Below are 22,184 nucleotides of genomic sequence, written 5' to 3' on the forward strand. Positions count from 1 at the left end.
ACATAAACAAACAAGCCACTACTACGATATCTCATATTCTAATACGTTATTCAATACGGTCCTATAAACGTGCGATCGCGTATTAATTATCGAATTACGTAGTTAATAATTTAATATTGTTGTAATTAATGGTTGGCGCTATAAGCACCTATATATACATTATACGTGTATATATACAGCTTAGGTAATTGAATGCTTAACGTAGGTGTTCGGTGGTGTTAGGTGTTTTACACACTACGCTTGCTGGGAATATTAATGGGCAGGTAATATTATGTGGAATGTGTAAATGCCTTATGAAGGTCGTTGAGGCTTTGTATGTGAATTTGAACTTTGTGGGCGGATTATGAATGTAGATGAGTTAAAAAGAAGATTGTCAGATGCAGGTGCAGTTATAGTGTTAGTGGTAGATAGATCGTGTATTTGGTGAAATGATATTTTCAAAACTTATATGTCAGGCGTTACGTATGGGCTTTACCATTCGCTTTTAAGTAATAGATATGGTTTAAAGATTTTGATGTGTAGTGTAAGTATAATATGCTGTTGCTTCGCTTCGCTGTCTTTAATTTAATCAGACTAATGAATTTCGATGAAATCGTAAGAAAATACACACCTAATATGTACCTACATATATTATTTTCACAAATAACATAAATAATTTGTCACAATTACAGTTTTAGTATTTTTGGTTCCTAATAATACGTTGTTTACTAATTATACGTCCGTCTGTAATCAGCCTATCGCAAATAATAATAGGTACATTGAGGTCGTTAGATTTAATTGCGTCCTACGAGCGCTTACGTCACAGCATTGAGATTCAGCACCCATACATATTTTGTACTTGTCATTTGTAATATTATACACTGTGTTTACATGCAGCTTTGGTTTTGTTTTATTTTGTTCTGCTGTGCAGATCGCGTTTGCTTCTTTTTTGAATTATTCAACGTTATAAGTTATAATGTTGTTATGAATTAAACCGGTTCATATGGGAATATTCTGTTAATTTTATGTTTTATTCTTATGAAGATAATGTGAGATCATGATATTTATTATTTTTATCATGTAGATATTGTTCGGGTTAAATTAAATCAAAAATTCGTTAAATTAGTAATTTACGGAGGAATGATATTTATATTTGATACTCACACTGACTTTATTGAATTGTTTTAACAATAATTACTTATCTCTTTGTTAGAAACTGACGAGATTATATAATAGAGCCTCTACAACATATTCCTAAACGGTGCCAATCATTTATTGAAACCTTGATACATATAGTTAACGTTGCATGTTTTTAAAGTTTATTCGGCAAAATAACACTGCGCTTTTTCGATTAAAGCGAGCACGAAATTTTAAAAGGTCGCTTTTATATCTCAAGGCCTATGGCGTGGCTGATAGCATGCGGTTTTCAACGGGTGCCCTGGAGCGGTTAGTTCGCGAAATGGGTCGGTACTAGGGAGCCAAGTGTGTAGGTTTTGTATGATGATGGAGTGTAATGTATGTATGTTGGTAGTATGTTTGGAAGACGTTGGAAGAAAGGCAATGGAAATATATATAGTATTTTAAGGAAGATGTACCTGCCTACCTACGTATAGGTACACGTTGTTAGTTTTGCTCATCAATTTGGATCCTGTATTATTCGTTATTAGTTGGTTGTTCTGAAAGAAGGTTTACTAAGCGTAAACTTCAGTTTAGGTAACATAATAGGTACACATTAATAAATAATAAATATATTTTACTTTGTACGCAGTAAGTACGTACTTACGTACCTAGCGATTGAAAGATTAGTAGGACGATGTTATGATAGTTATAAGTTTTTTTACTTGATGTAAGATGAGGGATGTTTTTAAACATACATTAATTAACCGACTTCAAAAAAAAGGAGGAGGTTATCAATTCGGCCGGTATGTTTTTTTTTTTTATGTATGTACACCGATTACTCCGTGGTTTCTGAACCGATTTACGTGATTCTTTTTTTGTTCGATGCGGGATGGTGTCGAATTGGTCCCATAAAAATTTTATTCGGATAGGCTCAGTAGTTTTTATTTTATGAGCATTTTTGTCTGTATTTGTAAATGTTGCAAGTGCAAGTTTGAAGTCGGTTGTTTTTAACGCAGTTATTGACTTGTTATTTATGAAGTATTTGTTGAATAACATGATCGCTCTTATAGCGATTCTTAAAATAACGTAGTAGGTAATAAATTAAATTTACTTTTTATGCAGACAAAAAACAGTGTGTTAATGTTTAACTTCCTTGGTATATTAAAAAACAATGGTCTTGCTCATTCACTCAGTCATGAAAAACTATTGAATTGACCTTGTTTTAAATAAAAGGGATATATAGTTTAAATGTTAGGTATATAGCTAAAATGCGGTTCTGTCTGAGTATTAGAAAAATGGGAAAAAATTAATACCTATACGTTGAAGGTGTTTTTCTTAGTTTATTTTAATAACAGTAAAAACAAAGTTGTGATTATAATCAAATTCACATTTATGAGTGCTTTTATTTTATTAAATCTCACTGTTTTTTTTTCCGGAATTTGAATTGAGTAGAGTTAAAATAGAAATACATTCAGTACATTATTTTCAAAATTGAACACACGAGCGATGTCGCGTGTCACAGCCACTATACAAATACAGTCGTAAAGACACATGACCCACATTCGCCGTGCCCAGCAGCAGATGAATATTAAACTGGTTCTATTAACTCAATTATGCCATTCATTCCATCGTCGCGTCGCGGTCGTGTCGATAGCTGCATTGTGTACGGATGTTTCCGCGTTCACGACTGGTCGCGTGTGTTGTAGGTGTGTGGAGAAAATGTACTTTTATAGGGTTACTAGTTACTAGTAAAGAAACATTGCTTAGAGCAACGTAATACGCCTTCAAAGGTACAGCTGTAGGTATACCATACCAATACCATTTGGCGTTGAATTTGTAGTTTCTATTACGTTGCAAGATGAGATTGCACGGAATATAAAATAACATGTTGATATTACGATCAGACAACAATTTGGATAAAAGCTTAGTTTGTAAAGTTTTGTTTAGAAATATATAAATTAATAATAATAATAGTGGAGCTGTTGAGTTTCGTCTTGCAATGAAAGTCAACAACGGTTATGACTATTAATGAACCAATGAATTCTGAATGTCATTCAATTAAGTTTTGATTGAATAACATAGCGTAGTGTTATAATTTTGTTGATTATTCAACAATACTAATACGATTAATTAACAGATTTAATTGGTGGTCTGTCTGTTAATGGACTTTAGTGTGTTGTGGGAAATTGTAATTAGGTGCATGGTTTTGTAGCGTGGAATATTCATTTTCGAGCTTTATATTGCACTAGCTGCTCCGCGCGTTTTCACCCCCGTGGCTCCACCCCTGTTGGTCGTAGCGCGATGATATATAGCGCGTAGCCTATAACCTTCCTCGATAAATGGGCTATCTAACACCGAAAGAATTTTTTAAATCGGACCAGTAGTTCCCGAGATTAGCGCGTTCAAACAAACAAACAAACAAACTCTTCAGCTTTATAATATTAGTATAGATATTTGTTACAAGTGTACTTTGCAAATTCAAACACTTTTTTATTGATATTATTTTGATATTTTCGTAAAATTGTGTATATTTTAATTCATATAATCTTTCGATTCAAACTTACACTTGTTTATAATACTTATTTATATTTCATTTACATTTATACATTCCAAAACTAATTAATAATTTAAAGCTTAGAATACGTTCAGAACTTAGTCGTTCTCAACGGTTAATTAACATCAATTTCAACTCTCCCTGCAGACACATTAAAACAAACAACGGTTCATATTACACTAGAATCGACACATTAGCCGTAACATGATCTAGCACGTGTCAGTATCTCTCTTGTTATGTTCTTGTTTTACGCTGACACACAGAAGTTTTGTTTTGATTGTGAATGTTCAATGGAGTTGTAAAGACACAATTATAATATTGTCGGTCGGTTAGTAGAATTCATATAGTGAAGTTAATGTATAGTAACGGTGCTGAGTCATTGGTTTGTAGGAAATTTTAAACGATATGAATGTTTACATTATAATGTGGGTTTTCCACTAGGTATACAATTTATTTTGATATTTTGCTTTTTTGAGAGCTAAATTAGTGGGATGTGGGCCAATGGATTAAATTGATTTTATAAACCGAGCTTATCCTGTAAGCATGCCATTATTGAATATAATAGAAGAATCTTTGACAAACTTACTCTCCAGTAATTTAAGAAAGAACGATTTTAAAATCTTATCTCCAAATAAATCTTGCCTGCTTAGGGAATAAGGAAAAAAATACGCAGGGAAGGCATTGGAGGTATATACCTCACTGTTAATTTACCAATTTATGATACCACATATTTAACAACAAAATGCCTGGACTGTAAATAGCCTCGTCTAAGTTGAACTAATTACGCAGTATTTCTACAAAATAAATATACCATAACGACCTTTAGCGTCCCAGCTAAAATACCGTCTGTAAGCATTCACTAATCGCCTCGTAAAAAATCTGCTAAAAGTGTTTTTCCTACTTTTAAGTTTTGTGAGTCATAGCGAATACGTGATGAGATTTAGCTTTGTAATTGTTTATTTGTATGCATATTTAATTCATATGATGTTGTGTTTGTTCATAAAAATGTTCGCCTATGTATGTAGGTACATGGGTATGTCAACCTAATTGCTTGAAATCAAATTATTATATTTAGTATAGGTACCTATACACACAACAATGGGTCTAATCCTAGAAAATCGTATAAGGTACTTCAGTAAAGAAGGGTATGAAAACTCGAGATGTTTATTCGTTTTCTTCTAGAATGGTCAGGAGCTTTAAATATCAAAGGAAAAAGTCCTGAAGAACTTTTATGATTTAGTCGTCGAGTGCTCTAAAAGGTCTAGACTCCTTATTTCTTTATTACCACTTGAGTTCATCTTAACTACTTCTTAGTTCTTACCTCTAATAAAATACGGATAAGAAATGATAAAGGATATCTCTGTATTATATTTATTATAAAGAATTAAATATAAAGCCTTAAATAATGCTTATTACTTTTAGGAATATTCAAAGCAAATGGTTTCTGATGGAATTTTCATAAAAAAGAAGTACAAATTCTAAGTCGAGCTGTAAACAGCTTTCCCGTAAAAATGATTAAAAGTGTAAAAGCTTATTTTTAGAAGATTCCTAAAGAAATGATCAAGTTTTTCAAAGCTTATAATTAAAATAAGGTCTTTGTCACCCAGGACCAACGCGCAGCCGTTAATTAAAAAGTTGTTTTCCTAAACTCTTTGTTGCGTCCATTTCACTTATTAACTGGTCGATGACGCTCCTCCAGGGCGAGGGTGAACAGCTAGAATATTAATAGAACATGTAATTTGTAATTACTAGGAAAATTATTACTCTGTCGAGACGTTCGACGGTGAAATGTCCTTTCAAGTATGGAAATGTGCTCAATGTAGTCGAATATAATGATCTGATGGTACGTATTTGACTATGAATGTAAGTTATACATTTTCAACATTCATTCGTTGCTCAATATGAGAATATAATACACGCATAGGAATAGCTTAATCCGAAAAAATTTGCGACGCTCGAGAAGCTTTTTGTGAACGACATGGTCCTTCGAGACCGTTTATGTTTTATAATTTAACTTTAGCAATATAAAAGCGCTTACAGTATTGTACTACGTGGTCGGTACGAAGCGACGTCCGTAAAGCTATTTTACAATTTAAAAACTGCATAAATCCAGTAAGTATTTCAATTTTCATCGTTACACAAAATACGGGCGTAATGTTTGGCCATTGTTCGCGGAGCGTATTCAACGGGGACTGAAATGTTTTGCGGGCGAGTTGCGGAGATTTTTAAGCTAAACAAAATAAAACTGAAACGGGATTTAAATGAGTCGCAACTACTGCGCAAACAGACATTGCAGTTTTGTACATGTTTATACATAGATGAGTTTGTTTGGTTTGTTATAGTTTGCGTAATTTGTAGATGTAGTTGTAATGAAATTGGGATGGATTTCGTGGAATGCTTTTTAACAAGCTCGTTGATTACATCACATGTTAAAGCTAGTAATAGTGTTTATGCTAGCGTGTATGCATTCAAAGATTAGATATCCGTAGTTCGTTATGTCCTGTATCAATTTTGAAAAAGTTCATTTCTCGAATGATATACAAACATCTAATCATACTGAAGGTAAATTCTTTCTGCTACTGATAAACAATTTGATATTTAGAAAATAATTGTATACACTGTTATCTTGTAAAGTACAGGTACACAACATGTTTTATAGATGTACATAGAATCTACCCTGGAAATAGAAAAGCTTACGCCCGTTCGCCTATTTAGCTACAATGGCCAATGATATGGATAAATAGATATTCCCCACGAGTCCCCACTAGACGCATCCGTAGCCTTTGTTATTTTATCGTGGCTGGACGATACTATTTTACCCCTATAGCCTATGGCCATTGCCGGAAAATGTATTTGGTACAGCCAATAAGTTGTATTAGTGTAAGTTAGATCCGTTTTGGGAACAAGGAATTCTTTTTTATTTTTCGTTACAAGGAACAATGTATAATGTATGCCGATGGTTGATTGAATTATCAATTACATTCTGTAAGCTAATTAAATTGAATGTATTTCGCCTCTTATAAAAGTAGGGAATAGAAAGGTGTAAACTATATAGGTTATATTTAGAAAAGGTAAAACAAGGAACAATGTATCCACTTAGTTAAAAATGAGTAGGTATATTATTAGCAAAACACGAGATATTTACGATACGAAAAGTTTATTTCTAGATGTGATTTCTCATTCCTTTAGCTTCGGGCAAAGGTAGAAATTTAGATCAACGTTGTATACCTTAATTAGTTTATGGAGCAAGATATCATCTGTCAAATTAGTAAGTTCTAGACGTCGGTTAACTTTGCCATTGCGAAGTTAACGTTTGTCGACTATGATCGTTGCGTTGCGAAGTTCGTCTCAGTTAATAATATCATGTCTGATCTGAAAGGTTATTGGTTTAAACTTTAGGGTTGAACGGGGTTTCTAGAAATGTTCTAATTGAATGAATACAGCTTTGAAGTTGGTAATGAGGATGGAGGATGAGAATTTCTAATGAATGGGTATTGTTTTTGTGTACAGAATGTTTCAAAATATCGACATATTTCATGGCAAGTAATCAACCACGAGTCGACTTAGTTATCTAAAATCTGAAATCGATAATCATTTCACGATTCTTCCTTAATCCGTCTTTATGCGACACAGAATTTTCTCTTTTTGCTCACATAAGAGAGATATTTTATGTCGTCTACATTCCCTTCAATAAAGTACTTGTAACAATGAAAAAAATACATAATCCATACTAATATTATAAATGCGAAAGTAACTCTGTCTGTCTGTCTGTTACTCAATCACGCCTTAACTACTGAACCAATTTGCATGAAATTTGGTATAGAGATATTTTGATACCCGAGAAAGGACCATAGGACAGGTTTTATCCTGGAAATCCTACGGGAACGGGTTTTCCTTTGAAAACGCGGGCGAAGCCGCGGGCGGAAAGCTAGTACCAAATAAACAGTTAATGCACACGTTGAATATAATGCTTGCACAACATACGATGTTTCGCTATATCAACCTATAACGATTTTCAAACGATTAAAATGTTTGCAAACGTTGCGTTACGAAATATTCCACTGACAATAAATGAATAAATATCCTTATCTCAGTAATGCGTACATAAGTAATTTGTATAGCTACGCGCGCTTGCAATAAATATCACGAGGCGTACGTTTGTTCAGCTAAATTGGACGTTGTACGCTTCTTGTGAAAAGCCTTCATAATTCGGATGATTTAGGTTCATATTTTGTTTTTTTTGGTGTTATTAAAATGCAGAAGTCGACAGGAATATAACCGAATTTTAAAGTAATACGTTAAACGGTATGCTTTTTATGGTATGTGTTATTTGATTTCATGTTAAAATGAGGCATATTGGATATTTGCTATTATTTTAATCATCACTAAAAGCTTTCGCTTTTCAAAAAGACGTTTTTACAATGTTTATTATCATTATTTCATCACGAAAGCTACATTTTGAAATCGCTAATGCTACGTTTACCTTTTTATAGCGTAATCTGATTATACGCAATTTTGCACGATCTGTCGATGTGTAAGTTCAAAGAATGAGCTTATCAACACATTATACGTTGCGTTTATTTACCATTTTCTTTTTTATAGAATAGCAGATGAATTTGTCTGATTACATGATTGTTGCTACGAACGAGGAAACAGAAACTACTTTTTTTACTAGGGTTTCAGTTGATAAATTTCAAATTCAAATGATTAATTTGCAAATCTGATTACAAAGATTTCCAAATTATATGATTGATTTTTTATTTGATTTAGACTTTACATTTTTTTCAGCAATAATAATATTGTAATTATTGTGTGAATACAGTTGCAAATATTATGATACAAATATTCCTTAAGAGAAAAGACGAAGTTACATGAATCAACCTGTGTTACAATAAAACTTCCATTTATTCTTGTAAGTCCGATCGTCTTGTTACTACAACAATGTTATGAAAATCATCGTTTTTTGTTCGGTTCTCATTCCACAAGGTCACAAACCAGTTTCCATGGTATTTGAACCGACCTCACCACTTTTTATTTTATCGTAGCTATAAATTAACATAATATGAAAAATAGGTAGGTGTACACGTGAGCTTTTTTTAAGATAAAGCGTTCTATCGTTTATAGAATACATAAAGAAGTTAGTTTTGATTGAGGAAAGTTGAAGTATTAGGTATATTTTATGAAGTCACAGTTTATCGTCTATGTTTCCTCAATGTTTAATTAGATATGATACAAAATTGGGTCTTCAAGTTTTGGAATTTCCAATCCTATTATTTCAGTTCTTTTCTAGTAATCAATATTTAAAACGATGACACGACATGACACGAGTACATCGGGTTATCTACGCCTCGAATTCAATAGAAATTCTTATTTGATTATAGTACCTACCTACAATATTTTGTCCGCTGTCCAAACATTTCTCATGTACAATCTATCGTTAGCTTAATGACCATATATCAGGGTCCAGTTTGTAACTATTTAATAAATATCTTACCTCCCCAAATTCTAAACATTGTTAGCGTCATTCTTGCGTCCAACGCTGACCTGTGTCAACTTGTCGTGTTTTTCGACGAGGGTACGAATGTGGGTATTTGCTATTTTCGCCTGATATTGTGTCCAACTAACTGACAGTTATGATATCCGTCGATGTTGTATGAAATGGTTTGATATCAGACGTGGGATGACGTGATGTGATTGAATGCGTGATATCGCGAAGTTTGGATGTTGGATTTGTTGGACTAATAATTATGTTGTGAAGAATAGGGGTGTTATGTTGTTGGTTGTTAGTTATTAGTTGTGAAGTAATGTTGGAAAGTATGTGGTAGTGTGGTTATTGATTGATGTTGGCTCTGTGTTTGTTCTAATTAGTCAGGTACTTGGTAACTCATTATTATACGCGTAAGGTTTGATCGCAGGAATAACTCATTGATATGGTAGATGTATCGTTATTGTTATGTTGCATTTGTTTTTCCTCTAACAGGTTTCATTTATACAAGATATTTTGAAATTGTTTTTAGTCAGGGACAGATTTATAGTGAGGTGAAATGGATGTCTGTTTCCTTTGTTTCTTTAAACATTGAACTGAAAAATTATGCTTTATTCTAAAGTATCAGCTTGATCCTTCAGTATTATACAAGACATTCTATTTAAATCTATGGAGATTGCCTGTCAGTTCTTTTCGTATAAAAAAGAGATGTAAGCGCTTGAAATTTCTCTTTGCAATGTAAATGGTATTGTAAATTCTAATTACGCAATAATCTTTTGTCGTCTTTGAGACACAGGAGGCGTCTTTTGTCTGTCTGTTGTATCTATAATTTGTTAAGACATAGCTTTTAGTAAAAGACATTAAAGTTGATTGATCTCAAACGCATTGGTTCAGTAGTATTTGCGTGAAAAAGTGACAAACAACATACACATACATCCACCCTCACAAACTTTTGCGTCTATAATAATACTAGCTAACCGCCCGCGGCTTCGCCCGCTTTCTCTAAAACGATTTGAGATTTAAACTATCCTATCTCTCAAGTTGGATCGAACTGCACATGGTGTGCGAATTTTATTATAATCGGTTAAAGTGGTTTAGGAGTCCATTGAGGACAAACATTGTGATACGAGATTTATATACAGGGTGTAATCGTTAAGTGTGCACAGGCGATTTTTCCGTAAGTATTACAGATAACAAAAAACTTTAAACTGATATCGAAAGTAAATGGAAAATGACTGGAAAATATCCGGAAAATGCGACATTTTCACGCATTTTCCGGATATTTTCCAGGCATTTTCCGAGCATTTTCCACGCTTCTCCCGGACATTTTCACGCATTTTCCGGATATTTTCCGGACATTTTCACGCATTTTCCGGATATTTTCCGGACATTTTCACGCATTTTCCGGATATTTTCACGCATTTTCCGGATATTTTCCGGACATTTTCACGCATTTTCCGGATATTTTCCAGACATTTTCACGCATTTTCCGGATATTTTCCGGACATTTTCACGCATTTTCCGGATATTCTATAGTCTGTGGTCGTGACAGTTGGAGTGTCAGTTTAAGCTCCGTAAATTTTATATTATAAAAAGTATTTTATCATAGCTAGAAAGTTCTAAATGTGTATTTGAGTGATAATCTAACCTACTATTTAATAACGAACCGTATAAAACTTTAATTTATATACTGCATTAGTGTAAAAACGTTAAAAAGTGCCAACTGTCAAACAGCCGTGAGCCGATTTAAAATTCTCAACCGAACATCTGAAAGTGTGCTAAGTGCTAAGTACGATTTGAAGTCATTTATACACAATTTATATACAAAACGTTATAATCTGGGCCATCACGTTAATATTTTACATAATTAATCGTTCCTTCATCATAAATCGAAGCTTGAATAAACATGGCAAACAAATGCAACAGTTGTGGAAAGTTCTTCGGGGCGTCAGATAGCACAAAATGTAATAAATGCAATATAACTTACCACAGGCAGTGTAATCATATAAGCCCGTCGTCCCGTAATAATAACAAGTGGATTTGCAAAATATGTACTACTAAAACAACCTCTAAAACTGTTGATGATACTCAGCCTGAAAGCCAAGAATCGGATAACTTTGAAGATGTCAGCACCTCCCCACAGGGCTCAACATCTCTAATACAAGAGATCAAGCTTCTACGGTCCGAGTTATCCAGCTTCCGTTTAGAGATATCTCGTCTATCCACTCTGGTCTCCAATTTTGGCTCAAGGTTGGATAGTATAGAGGAACGCGTATCACATCTTGAATCTGAACCATGCATCGAGATCGGCCAGAAACAAGTTCAACAGAATCAGGAATCGATTGAGTCCCTAAAGGGAAAGCTGAACGACTCCGAACAAGAGAAACTACTATATGACGTTGAGATTACTGGTATACCTGAATCTAATGGAGAGAATCTACTGCACACCACTATCACACTTGCACAAAAAATTGGTCTAACCCTAGATGAGCGAGATATAGCGAACGCGCACCGGCGTGGGCCTAAGCGTCTGCCCGAGTCCAGCTCGCAACCACGTCCCATAATAGTACGTCTCACCCGCAGACCCTTGCGTGATAAACTACTACAGGCGGCGCGCGTGCGACGCAGCGCCGATACCAGCGGGACGGGGCTAAGCGGGGATCCATGCCGTTTCTACCTAAACGAACATCTTACATACGAAAACCGTAATCTTTTTTATCTCACACGGGAGAAGCTGGGACGCACCAAAAATTGGCGTTTTATATGGACTCGTGGGGGCCGAATTTACGCTAGGCAGGACAATAAATCTAAAGTTATCAATATACGTACGGAAGACGATCTAGATAAGGTTTTTCATATGTGAACTATTTTGATGTATGTTTTCTATCATTAATATCTATTTTTAATACAAGTCTAAGCTTTTATAGGTTTGTTTATTACTACCATAGTCTAATTAATGTATTTTTATTGTATAAACTTAACACAAAAGCTAAAATAACTTCTCTTAAACATGTTTACCGCTTACCTAGATATAAATATAATTGCACATATTATGTGACTCATTATCTGAGTTTAATTCTATTTTATGTTATAATTTCATTGTTTTCTTTAATAGTGTTATGTGGCAGTGATGTTTATTACTACCATAGTCTAATTATTGTATTTTTATTGTATAAACTCATCACAAAAGCTAAAATAACTTCTCTTAAACATGCTTACCGCTTACCCAGATATAAATATAATTGCACATATTATGTGACTTATTATCTAAGTTTAATTCTATTTTATGTTATAATTTCATTGTTTTCTTTAATAGTGTTATGTGACAGTGATGTTTATTACTACCATAGTCTAATTAATGTATTTTTATTGTATAAACTTAACACAAAAGCTAAAATAACTTCTCTTAAACATGTTTACCGCTTACCTAGATATAAATATAATTGCACATATTATGTGACTCATCATCTAAGTTTAATTCTATTTTATGTTATAATTTCATTGTTTTCTTTAATAGTGTTATGTGGCAGTGATGTTTATTACTACCATAGTCTAATTAATGTATTTTTATTGTATAAACTTAACACAAAAGCTAAAATAACTTCTCTTAAACATGTTTACCGCTTACCTAGATATAAATATAATTGCACATATTATGTGACTCATTATCTAAGTTTAATTCTATTTTATGTTATAATTTCATTGTTTTCTTTAATAGGGTTATGTGGCAGTGATGTTTATTACTACCATAGTCTAATTATTGTATTTTTATTGTATAAACTCAACACAAAAGCTAAAATAACTCCTCTTAAACATGTTTACCGCTTACCTAGATATAAATATAATTGCACATATTATGTGACTCATTATCTAAGTTTAATTCTATTTTATGTTATAATCTCATTGTTTTCTTTAAAAGTGTTATGTGGCAGTGTTGTTGACTTTGACTCTAGTTTCCTCAGTAATAAAAGCAAAAACAAGTTTCTGTATGCATGTTTGTATGGATACTCACATAAGGTAATGATTAATTTTTCCCTAAAAATAATTTCCATAATATTTATATTCTATGTATGTATTACTGCATTCTTATATTATCATCCTAATCTATATAGTATATTTACTTATTATTCTATACACCTACCCTATTTTATTTTTATTTTTTTCTCATTTAAAGATAATAATTGGTCTTCAATTGTAAACATAATCTGAAATTTGGTTTTTTAAATCCCGGATCTCTGGGTAATAGGCACGACGAGTTCCTCGTGGCGATGCAGCGCCATTCTGTTGATATAATGGCTATAAACGAAACATGGCTGAGGGCTGGTGAGGAGGGACGTGCTCCTGTTGTCCCGGGATACCGGCTGCATCATGTACCTCGACCAACCAGTGTGCGGACCCGCGGAGGTGGGGTAGGCTTCTATTTGAAAAAAGGGCTTCAAGTGCGTATTTTATCTAATCCCTCTCCATCTACCGTTGAACAAATGTGGCTCAAGCTTGTAGTACGAGGTAAAAATTTAGTTATAGGAACTGCATATCGTCCACCATGGTTGGATGCTGGAATATTTTTTGAAGCTCTGTCAGAATCTATCGGATCTTTTATCTGGTGCGACTATATGGTACTACTAGGAGACTTCAACATAAATATCTTCAACCCCTGTCACCCGAATTTTATGAAATTGGACTGTTTTTTAAATACCTACAAACTACAACAACATATATCTGAGCCCACGCATTTCACAGCCGAAACGGAAACATTGTTGGATTTAGTCTGTACAAACACACCCGTCTCACATGTCACAGTTGATTATATTGAGGCACTCAGCAATCATGCTTTTGTAACATGTGTCCTCAACATAACCAAAGAAAAAATGCAACCCAAACATTTTACATACAGACCGATCAAAGACATCGACAAGGAAGTCTTCCAACAATCTTTGAATAACATTATTTGGGATAACCTATTACAAATTAATGACGTCGATAATGCTGTTATTACTCTTACCAGTTACATTTTATCCTTATTTGATTTTTTTGCTCCAAAACGAACCATCTATATCAAGGACAAGCAATATCCATGGATTACATACAATTTGAAAATGATGATGAAAAGTCGTGATGAAGCTCATGTTACAGCGCGCAAGAGTAAACTTGATGTACACAAAAAGTTCTACACGGATCTAAAAAATTATGTTAAATTTGCAATTCATAGAGAAAAACAGGCATATTTCAATTCATATATAAATAACAACATAAATAAACCAAAATTCATGTGGAAACATCTTAAACAACATTTAAACCCCAACAAGAACTGCATCCTTCCAACACATCTTAATAACCCTCATAATATAAATAGTCATTTTCTAAATATCCCAGGCACTACTCAAGTTGATATATCAACCATCTCATTTTACAATCTTAATAGATATGGTGATGCTGTATTTGATTTTCAATTTGTCAATGAAGATATAGTCCACAAACATATAAAAGAACTCAAATCTCAAGCTGTAGGGATAGATGACATACAACTAGATATGTTACTACTTACCTTACCAAATACATTACCAGTGATAACACATATAATTAATAGATCCATTCAGACGTGCACCTTCCCGGAGTTATGGCGGCATGCCCTGGTAATTCCTAAACCTAAAATAAATAATCCTGAAAACCTACATGATCTACGTCCCATAAGTCTCCTCCCCTGTATATCCAAAATTATCGAGAAAATAGTTCATAAACAATTATTAGAATTCCTGGAGAGGAACAACATACTCCCTGATCACCAGTCCGGTTTTCGGAAAAAAAGAAGTACCACCACTGCACTCTTGGATGTAGTTGACTCTGTGATAGGAGCGCAGGATGAAGGAAAGGGAACTCTACTACTGCTACTTGATTTTTCACGTGCATTCGATACTATAGATATTACTTTGCTTCTCTCCAAACTAGCCTACTACGGATTAAGTGATAATAGCATCAAGTGGTTTAAAAGCTACTTAAGTAATAGAATGCAAACTGTGATGGTCACAAAAGAGGATGGAAGCAGGTTGTTCTCAGAATGTACCAGCATAGGAAGAGGAGTTCCGCAAGGATCAATATTAGGGCCACTTTTATTTATTTTGTACAGCGCAGATATTATAAACAACATTAAACACTGCAGTTACCAGATATATGCGGATGATGTACAACTCTATCTCTCATTCTATCCTAGTGAAACTATACAAGCACTTGACCACATGAATTCTGACATTAAGCGAATTGACTCTTGGGCACAAAAAAACTCCTTGATTCTGAATCCCCTCAAAACCAAGTACCTTATATTAGGAAATCCCAAAGTAATTGGAAAAATAGCTAACCACGATCCTGTCATAACAATAAATTCAAGAAAAATTGACCGTGTGCATGAGGCACGTAACTTGGGACTAATTTTTGACGAACACCTTAGGTTTGAAAAACACATTAACAAAACAATCTCCACCTCATTCTACAAATTAAAAATGCTTTATAGAATAAGAAATTATATCGAAACACCTCTACGCATTCAACTATGTGATGCTCTTATCCTCTCCAGATTCAATTACGCCGACACTGTTTATGGCCCCAGACTTCTTTCTCGCACACAAACAGCGATACAGCGTGTACAAAATGCGTGTGCGCGTTTTTGCTGGGACATCCCTTCAAGAAGTCATGTGAGCCCCTACCTTAATACCGCAAACGTCCTAAATATGAAAAAAAGACGCCAGGTACACTTTGCCACTTTACTTTTTGGATTGATGCAGTCGAAAATACCCACATATCTCTACGAAAAACTCGCATGGGTAGGTGAACGAAGTGCCTTAAACTACCTAACTAGGTCTGCAAACTGTAAACTATCCATACCCAAGCACCACTCAGCTGCATTCAAGGGTAGCTTTCGATACAATGCCACTAAGTGTTGGAACAACATCCCACCACCATTAACCAGTTTGACAAATATTAATAATTTTCGTTTTCAATACCGGAAACATATTTTAAAATCCTGTTCTAACACTTAGTGCATTTGTATCGAATTACACATTAAATATCTATTTTATAACATAATATTATATACGCATTTATTCTCTGCCTATCTATCGTTATAATTATTATTAACATTGTATACATAATTTCATTTTATTTATTTACATTATATACATAATTACATACTGATATTATATATATATTATATCTATCATATTAATAGAAATATATCCTTCACATAATATACTCATGTTAAATTTTCATTACATGTAATTCTAGACTGAAACTCCAATAGTCACTTGGGGTCACTGAAAATCAGTGGTGGTAAGGTATTAATCACCTTGCCATCATAAACTGAGTTGGCTCCATTTGTCAGGTCACTCACTGCCACATTACCTACTGTTTCTTAGGAATAAGCTTCTTCTTATTCTTATTATTTTTCTTTTATTTGTTTTTCCTTTGTAAATCAATTTGTAATCATGATGTGATTCTGACAATAAATGTGTTTATTATTATTATTATTATTATTATATTTTCCTGACATTTTCACGCATTTTCCGGATATTTTCACGCATTTTCCGGATATTTTCACGCATTTTCCGGATATTATCCGGATATTTTCACGCATTTTCCGGATATTTTCCGGACATTTTCACGCATTTTCCGGACATTTCCACGCATTTTCCAGACATTTTCACGCATTTTCCGGATATTTTCCAGGCATTTTCCGGATATTTTCCAGGAATTTTCCGGGAATTTCCCAGGCATTTTCCGAGCATTTTCCAGGCTTCTCCCGGACATTTTCACGCATTTTCCACGGTTTTTCCGGAAATTTCCACGCATTTTCCGGATATTTTCCAGACATTTCCCAGGCATTTTCCGGTTATTTTCCGGGAATTTCCTAGGCATTTTCCGGACATTTTGCGAGCATTTCCCGGGGATTTTCCAGACATTTACAGGCTATGTCAGGGAAATGTCCGGAAAATGCCTGGTAAATATCTGGAAAATACCCGGAAAATGCGTGAAAATGTCCGGAAAATGCGTGGAAATGCCTGGAATATCCCCGGAAAATGCCTGGGAAATGTCCGGAAAATGACTGGAAAATATCCGGAAAATACGTGAAAATGTCCGGAAAAACGTGGAAAATGTCACTTCAAATTTGCGAAGTAATTAAAGCAGAAAACAAAAAAAAAGAAAAAGAAAGCTAAAATTTTTCATATTAAATGTATATGGGATATTCATATTTCATACTTAATGTATGGGAGGGCTTAAAGATAATTTTTTTTATATTTCTCGATTTATTTTAAAAAAATTTATTACGGCCATTTTGCTCATTAGGTTAAGTACTTTCGATATCGGTTTAAAGTTTTTTGTTATCTGTAATACTTACGGAAAAATCGCCTGTGCACACTTAACGATTACACCCTGTATATTAAGATAATAAAGTAGGATAGTACTGTGTGTTATATTGTCCTCTTATGTTGATATATGATGTCATTATATTAATGATTGTTCAGCACATAGCGTGCTTCTTTGTTTAATATATGTTGTATGATTATAAGATAACTATTTGAGTAATGTATTGTTTCGAATAATACTAGTGATTAACTATGGGTTTACTTGTACAGTGATGTAAGAATGTTATTTGTAGGTATGGAAAAGTTTTTTTAAGGATTTGTCGTGCATTGAGAATAATCGTCATAAGTCAAGCATCTATTAATGGTAGTTTTAGGTTGAGTGTACTTTTATCATATAATAGACTATTTGGAAAATAATAAAAGCATTTATCTTACATAATATTTAATCAACGAAAACTACACAAAGTGATGAAAGTATCCAATTTTATAGTCATAATAATTTCATAGCAGACTTCAGCGTTTTCAAAGCAAATTACATATTTTCTCGTAAACATGTTGTTAGGCATTTTAATTAGCGTTTCAGTATTAGTCTATCAAAATTTGTCTGAAATTACATATTCACACAAAGGACGCGTTATCTTTTAAATTCAGGCGTTATTTCGTTTAACATGTACGTACGTAAGGGATGGTTTCGCTTGAATATTATTATTAAATATCAAGTGATATTATAAGAAATACTGTGAACCGTGATAGGGGAATTTCAACCGAGCGCGCGTCGAATTAAATTGCAAATATGTATTTCGATACGAAATGCTTGCTGGAGAACATCCAGCTAGCCTTTATGTTATGAACGTAATCATTAATTTATTTTAAACCAAAAAATGTATAAAAAATACTAAGGTACAAGGTTAAGGTGACGTGATAGTTTTCTTACTACATATAATCAAATATTTTAAGATATTTGAAGACTAAAACTATCTGGGTACCTATTTCCACATCAAGAATTATTATGTACATTGTTCAATATTGATCTCGAACATTCCATTCATTCTCATGGAAAATTTACTATAACCATACCATAGCATTCGAAATGCAGGCCAGTGATGTAATACAAGCATATAACCATAACTTGGGCGTGTAACCGTTTCGGTACATTCCGAGACGGGTGGAATCGTTCAAATATTTACGATTAGGGTACTTCTTGGTTATAAACTAGAAGTGCTCGTAAAGTATAGCTACGGTGGTGCTAGCGAACCTTATTTATAGCTCAGCCCAGTTGTGGGTTGCAGGTTTTATGTACGAGATATGATCGTTGAGGTATGATCGATTCGTGTTAGTGAATTGCCTTATAAAAAATGAGGGTAGGAAATATTTGATACGGTACAGGTTGATGTGGGTAGTGTAGATGTTTGAGAGGTTCTGGATTGATTACGGATGGTAAATAATGATCTCTTTCTAATAGGATATCAAAGGTGGATTACCTGATTAGTAATTCGACCCATAAAGGTAGCCAAAACATGTGAAATATCGACCACAAGGAGGCTATTTTTATAAACTGGAATATTCAATTGGACAATTTGTTATAATAGGTAACTCATATTATATCATTTAAATAGGTATCCATTATCGAGATACATTTGTTCATCATAACTTTTCTACATTTGAGCGGCGCTTAACTCAGCCTGCTTACCTTACACATAAAAAATCGGTAAAAATAACCTCGCACGTATTCCCCCTGCACTCAATGCCACTTCACAATTCACAATACGTGCCGTTTATTTAATTAAGAGCACCGAAATAAAACCTTCCCCGTGCTCTCGTGAATGTGGACCTTCAGCCGGACGCATAAATTCATATTTAGCGGGCCCGCTTCGTCCGGCCCGTCGTGTGACGTCACGATTCCAATGACCGTTGTTAAAAATGGCACTAATTTTTAAATTGTCAACGGACTCCGGAGCATTGAAGGATGGTGTGTTGGGGTTCCTTGATAATGGTTGATATTGGATTATAAAATTAAAAATACATTCTAGGTGGTAATATTTTATACTGGGTTGGAAGAAATGATATTTGTTCGTTTATGTCTTGCCACCCTATGTGTATTATTTAGGAAATGAATAAATACTTACGACCAGGTTAGTTCTAAAAGTTTCATTTAAAAATAATCATAATTCCGATTTTAAAGATGTGATTACATTGATGAACATCTTGAAAAGACTGAAACGGCGACGACGACGACGACATTGACGAACATTTTACGTTATAAAAAGGTATCATAAATACTGCCTTTAGCACAGTATCTTGTTGCACTTTGAAGTGACAATAATCTTTTTATCCAGAAAACCACAAAACGAATACAAACTAAGACACAAATACGTTTTCAACATCACGTGGATCGCACATAAGCAATCAACGTCTCCATTCACGGTGACGATATCGCATCTCGGAATAGCACTAGCTATTGTTAAACCATTTCCCCATTTAGATGTGCATTGTGACTTGTTGTATCACAATTGGTGCACTGTTGCTTGCTATACTATGTTTGTATGAAGCTTGAAGTCTGGTAGTTTTAACTAGGCAAGAAGGTTAGGTTATGTGATATCCATATAGTCCATATACCAAACCATATTTCTAATGTCAATGATTGAAACTTTAGCATGTGTGATATGAAAAAGATTATATTTTTTAAACGTGGATGATGATTTTAAAATGATACATATAATGTATGGTTTAAACAAGCTTTGAGTAAGAACTAATAAATATTGAAGGCTACTAATGTAAGACAATGTGTGAAATATTAAGATTTAACTTTGCCTCTTTGTTTGCACGTGGGATACCAATGCCTTCTTGTATGTTTAGTGCACAGTCACTTTCGCGTCAATAATAGTATTATAATGAGTGGGTATTCTATAATTGTATACTACAAAGGATTAAAATATTTCATAGTTTATAGACTCAAGCGGAAATACGCGTCAAGGGCGCGCACACACACACCAAGTTTTTGCACATGACAAATCAATTTCATAATGACTAATTGGGCTAAACGTTTTATTTTGACGGGCTCGAAAGTTTCTATTTTTGCCGTTGCGTGGGTAAAGAGTGCTATTTTCGTGTGCAGAAATTACGTCAAATGTGTGTATGTGTGTGTGTTGCGTGATAAGATTGAACTAGATGATACCGCGGTATTACTCGTGGTGGAATGGATATGGGTTTTAAATGGTAATTGGCAATGACTGTATTGATAATCGATAGATAGGTAGTATTTGCAATTGGTGACTTGCTGTTGCATTCAGATATTGTTTTTAAATTAATGAAATTGCGTTTTGTAAACATAGAATATTTAGGTTCATAAATGGTCAGTGCTCAATCGAAATGGATGTAGTTTTGGGTAATAAATGTTAATTGGAAATATTTGATGGTTAGTGTATTGATATGCATATAATGCCTTGCTAAATGCTGTTGCTTTAAATAATCTTTTTTAAATGTATAAAATGGCGTATTATAAGTATAGAATATTTAGTGCATAAATGGTCAATTAATGACCTAAGTCGAAATGGATATTACCTATATATCTATAGGTAATAAATGGTAAATTGAAATGATGGCTGAAGTGTATGCTATTTGCAAATGGTGCAATTGCAGGTAGATTATTGTTGTTAAACGTATAGGTAACTGAGTGTTATAAATCTAGTCTAATCTCTTATAAATCTGTATTTAGGTTCACAAATGCCCATTCAAACAAATTGTTGATGGTTTTGAAATAAGTGTTTCATTCAGCACGAAGGTCAGAGTCGTTACTCCGCCTTCCTCATTCCTATTTCGTAAGTTTCCCTTGTTTGTTGTTGTTGGTATAGGGCAATAATGTAATGATTGGAATAATATATATAAAAAATATTTTTCGCATACAATACATACTATCATACACGTTATCCATTTAAGAATATAACTTAAGTTTTTAAGGTGCAATGATGCACTGCTTTGAGCATAGTCAAGTGATTGTCTTGAACACATTATGAAGTTTACATGCAATTACACAGGTTCGATGTGTAATAAGAATAATATATTGGTACCTAAAGTAATGTACCTATTTTGTAACATTCCTCTAAGAGTGAATGAGACGAAGCAGCGATTAGTTTGATCACAGATTAAACAGTAATTAGCTATGCCCACATAGCATTACAAAGTATATGTCTCTACGCATTGCTATATTTCTGGCAGTCGATCATTCGCTAGTGATGAAGGATCTCAAAGGTCGAATGAAAGCGAATTCATCTTATGTGACGTCATTGTGTTATTTGCGATTTGGCCAAACTATTGTATATAATGGATAATTTGTTTCTGGCATAGTGAGAAAGTTGGAAGGAAATTAAGTGATTAGGAGTTGTCGGTATTATGTATACTTATTTAAATTACTTTATAAGCTTTAGGGTGACAAATCAACATCGAGCTATGCTGCGCTGTACTGCGCTGTGCTGTGCTGTGTTTCTTAAGCTACGTTTTTTTAACAATTAAACGATGCTGCGCTGTACTGCGCTGTGCTGTGCTGTGTTTCTTAAGCTATGTTTTTTAACCTTCCTATACTCGCGCGTTGGTCTGTGAGACCGACGAAACACATTTTCGTAATTATTTTTATGCAGGTAAATCCTGTGAAGTCGAGTTCCTTGCTAGTTTCCGGATTTGGGGCTAACTTCATTTT

General features: G+C 33.9%; 2 protein-coding genes across 3 annotated transcripts in view; both read left to right on the forward strand.

The window, feature by feature from the left end:
• LOC149896897 (serine/threonine-protein kinase MARK2-like) overlaps positions 1-22,184 on the forward strand; it is a 162,413-nt gene that overhangs the window by 5,857 nt on the left and 134,372 nt on the right. The gene's annotated exons all lie outside the window — the stretch shown is intronic.
• Positions 10,696-16,651, forward strand: LOC149896898 (uncharacterized). Its single transcript, XM_090117117.1, has one exon. The coding sequence runs from the start codon at positions 11,044-11,046 to the stop codon at positions 11,998-12,000; it is 957 nt and encodes a 318-aa protein (XP_089973243.1). The 5' UTR covers positions 10,696-11,043; the 3' UTR covers positions 12,001-16,651.

This window comes from Colias eurytheme, chromosome 27 (genome assembly GCF_061535395.1).
Source record: "Colias eurytheme isolate Ceu_HAF_F1 chromosome 27, ilColEury1 Martin Lab GWU primary, whole genome shotgun sequence".
Taxonomy (NCBI): Eukaryota; Metazoa; Arthropoda; class Insecta; order Lepidoptera; family Pieridae; genus Colias; species Colias eurytheme.

Bases quoted from the DNA above. Each gene is read 5' to 3' on its own strand.
- LOC149896898 (XM_090117117.1), top strand. From the start codon at position 11,044: ATGGCAAACAAATGCAACAGTTGTGGAAAGTTCTTCGGGGCGTCAGAT.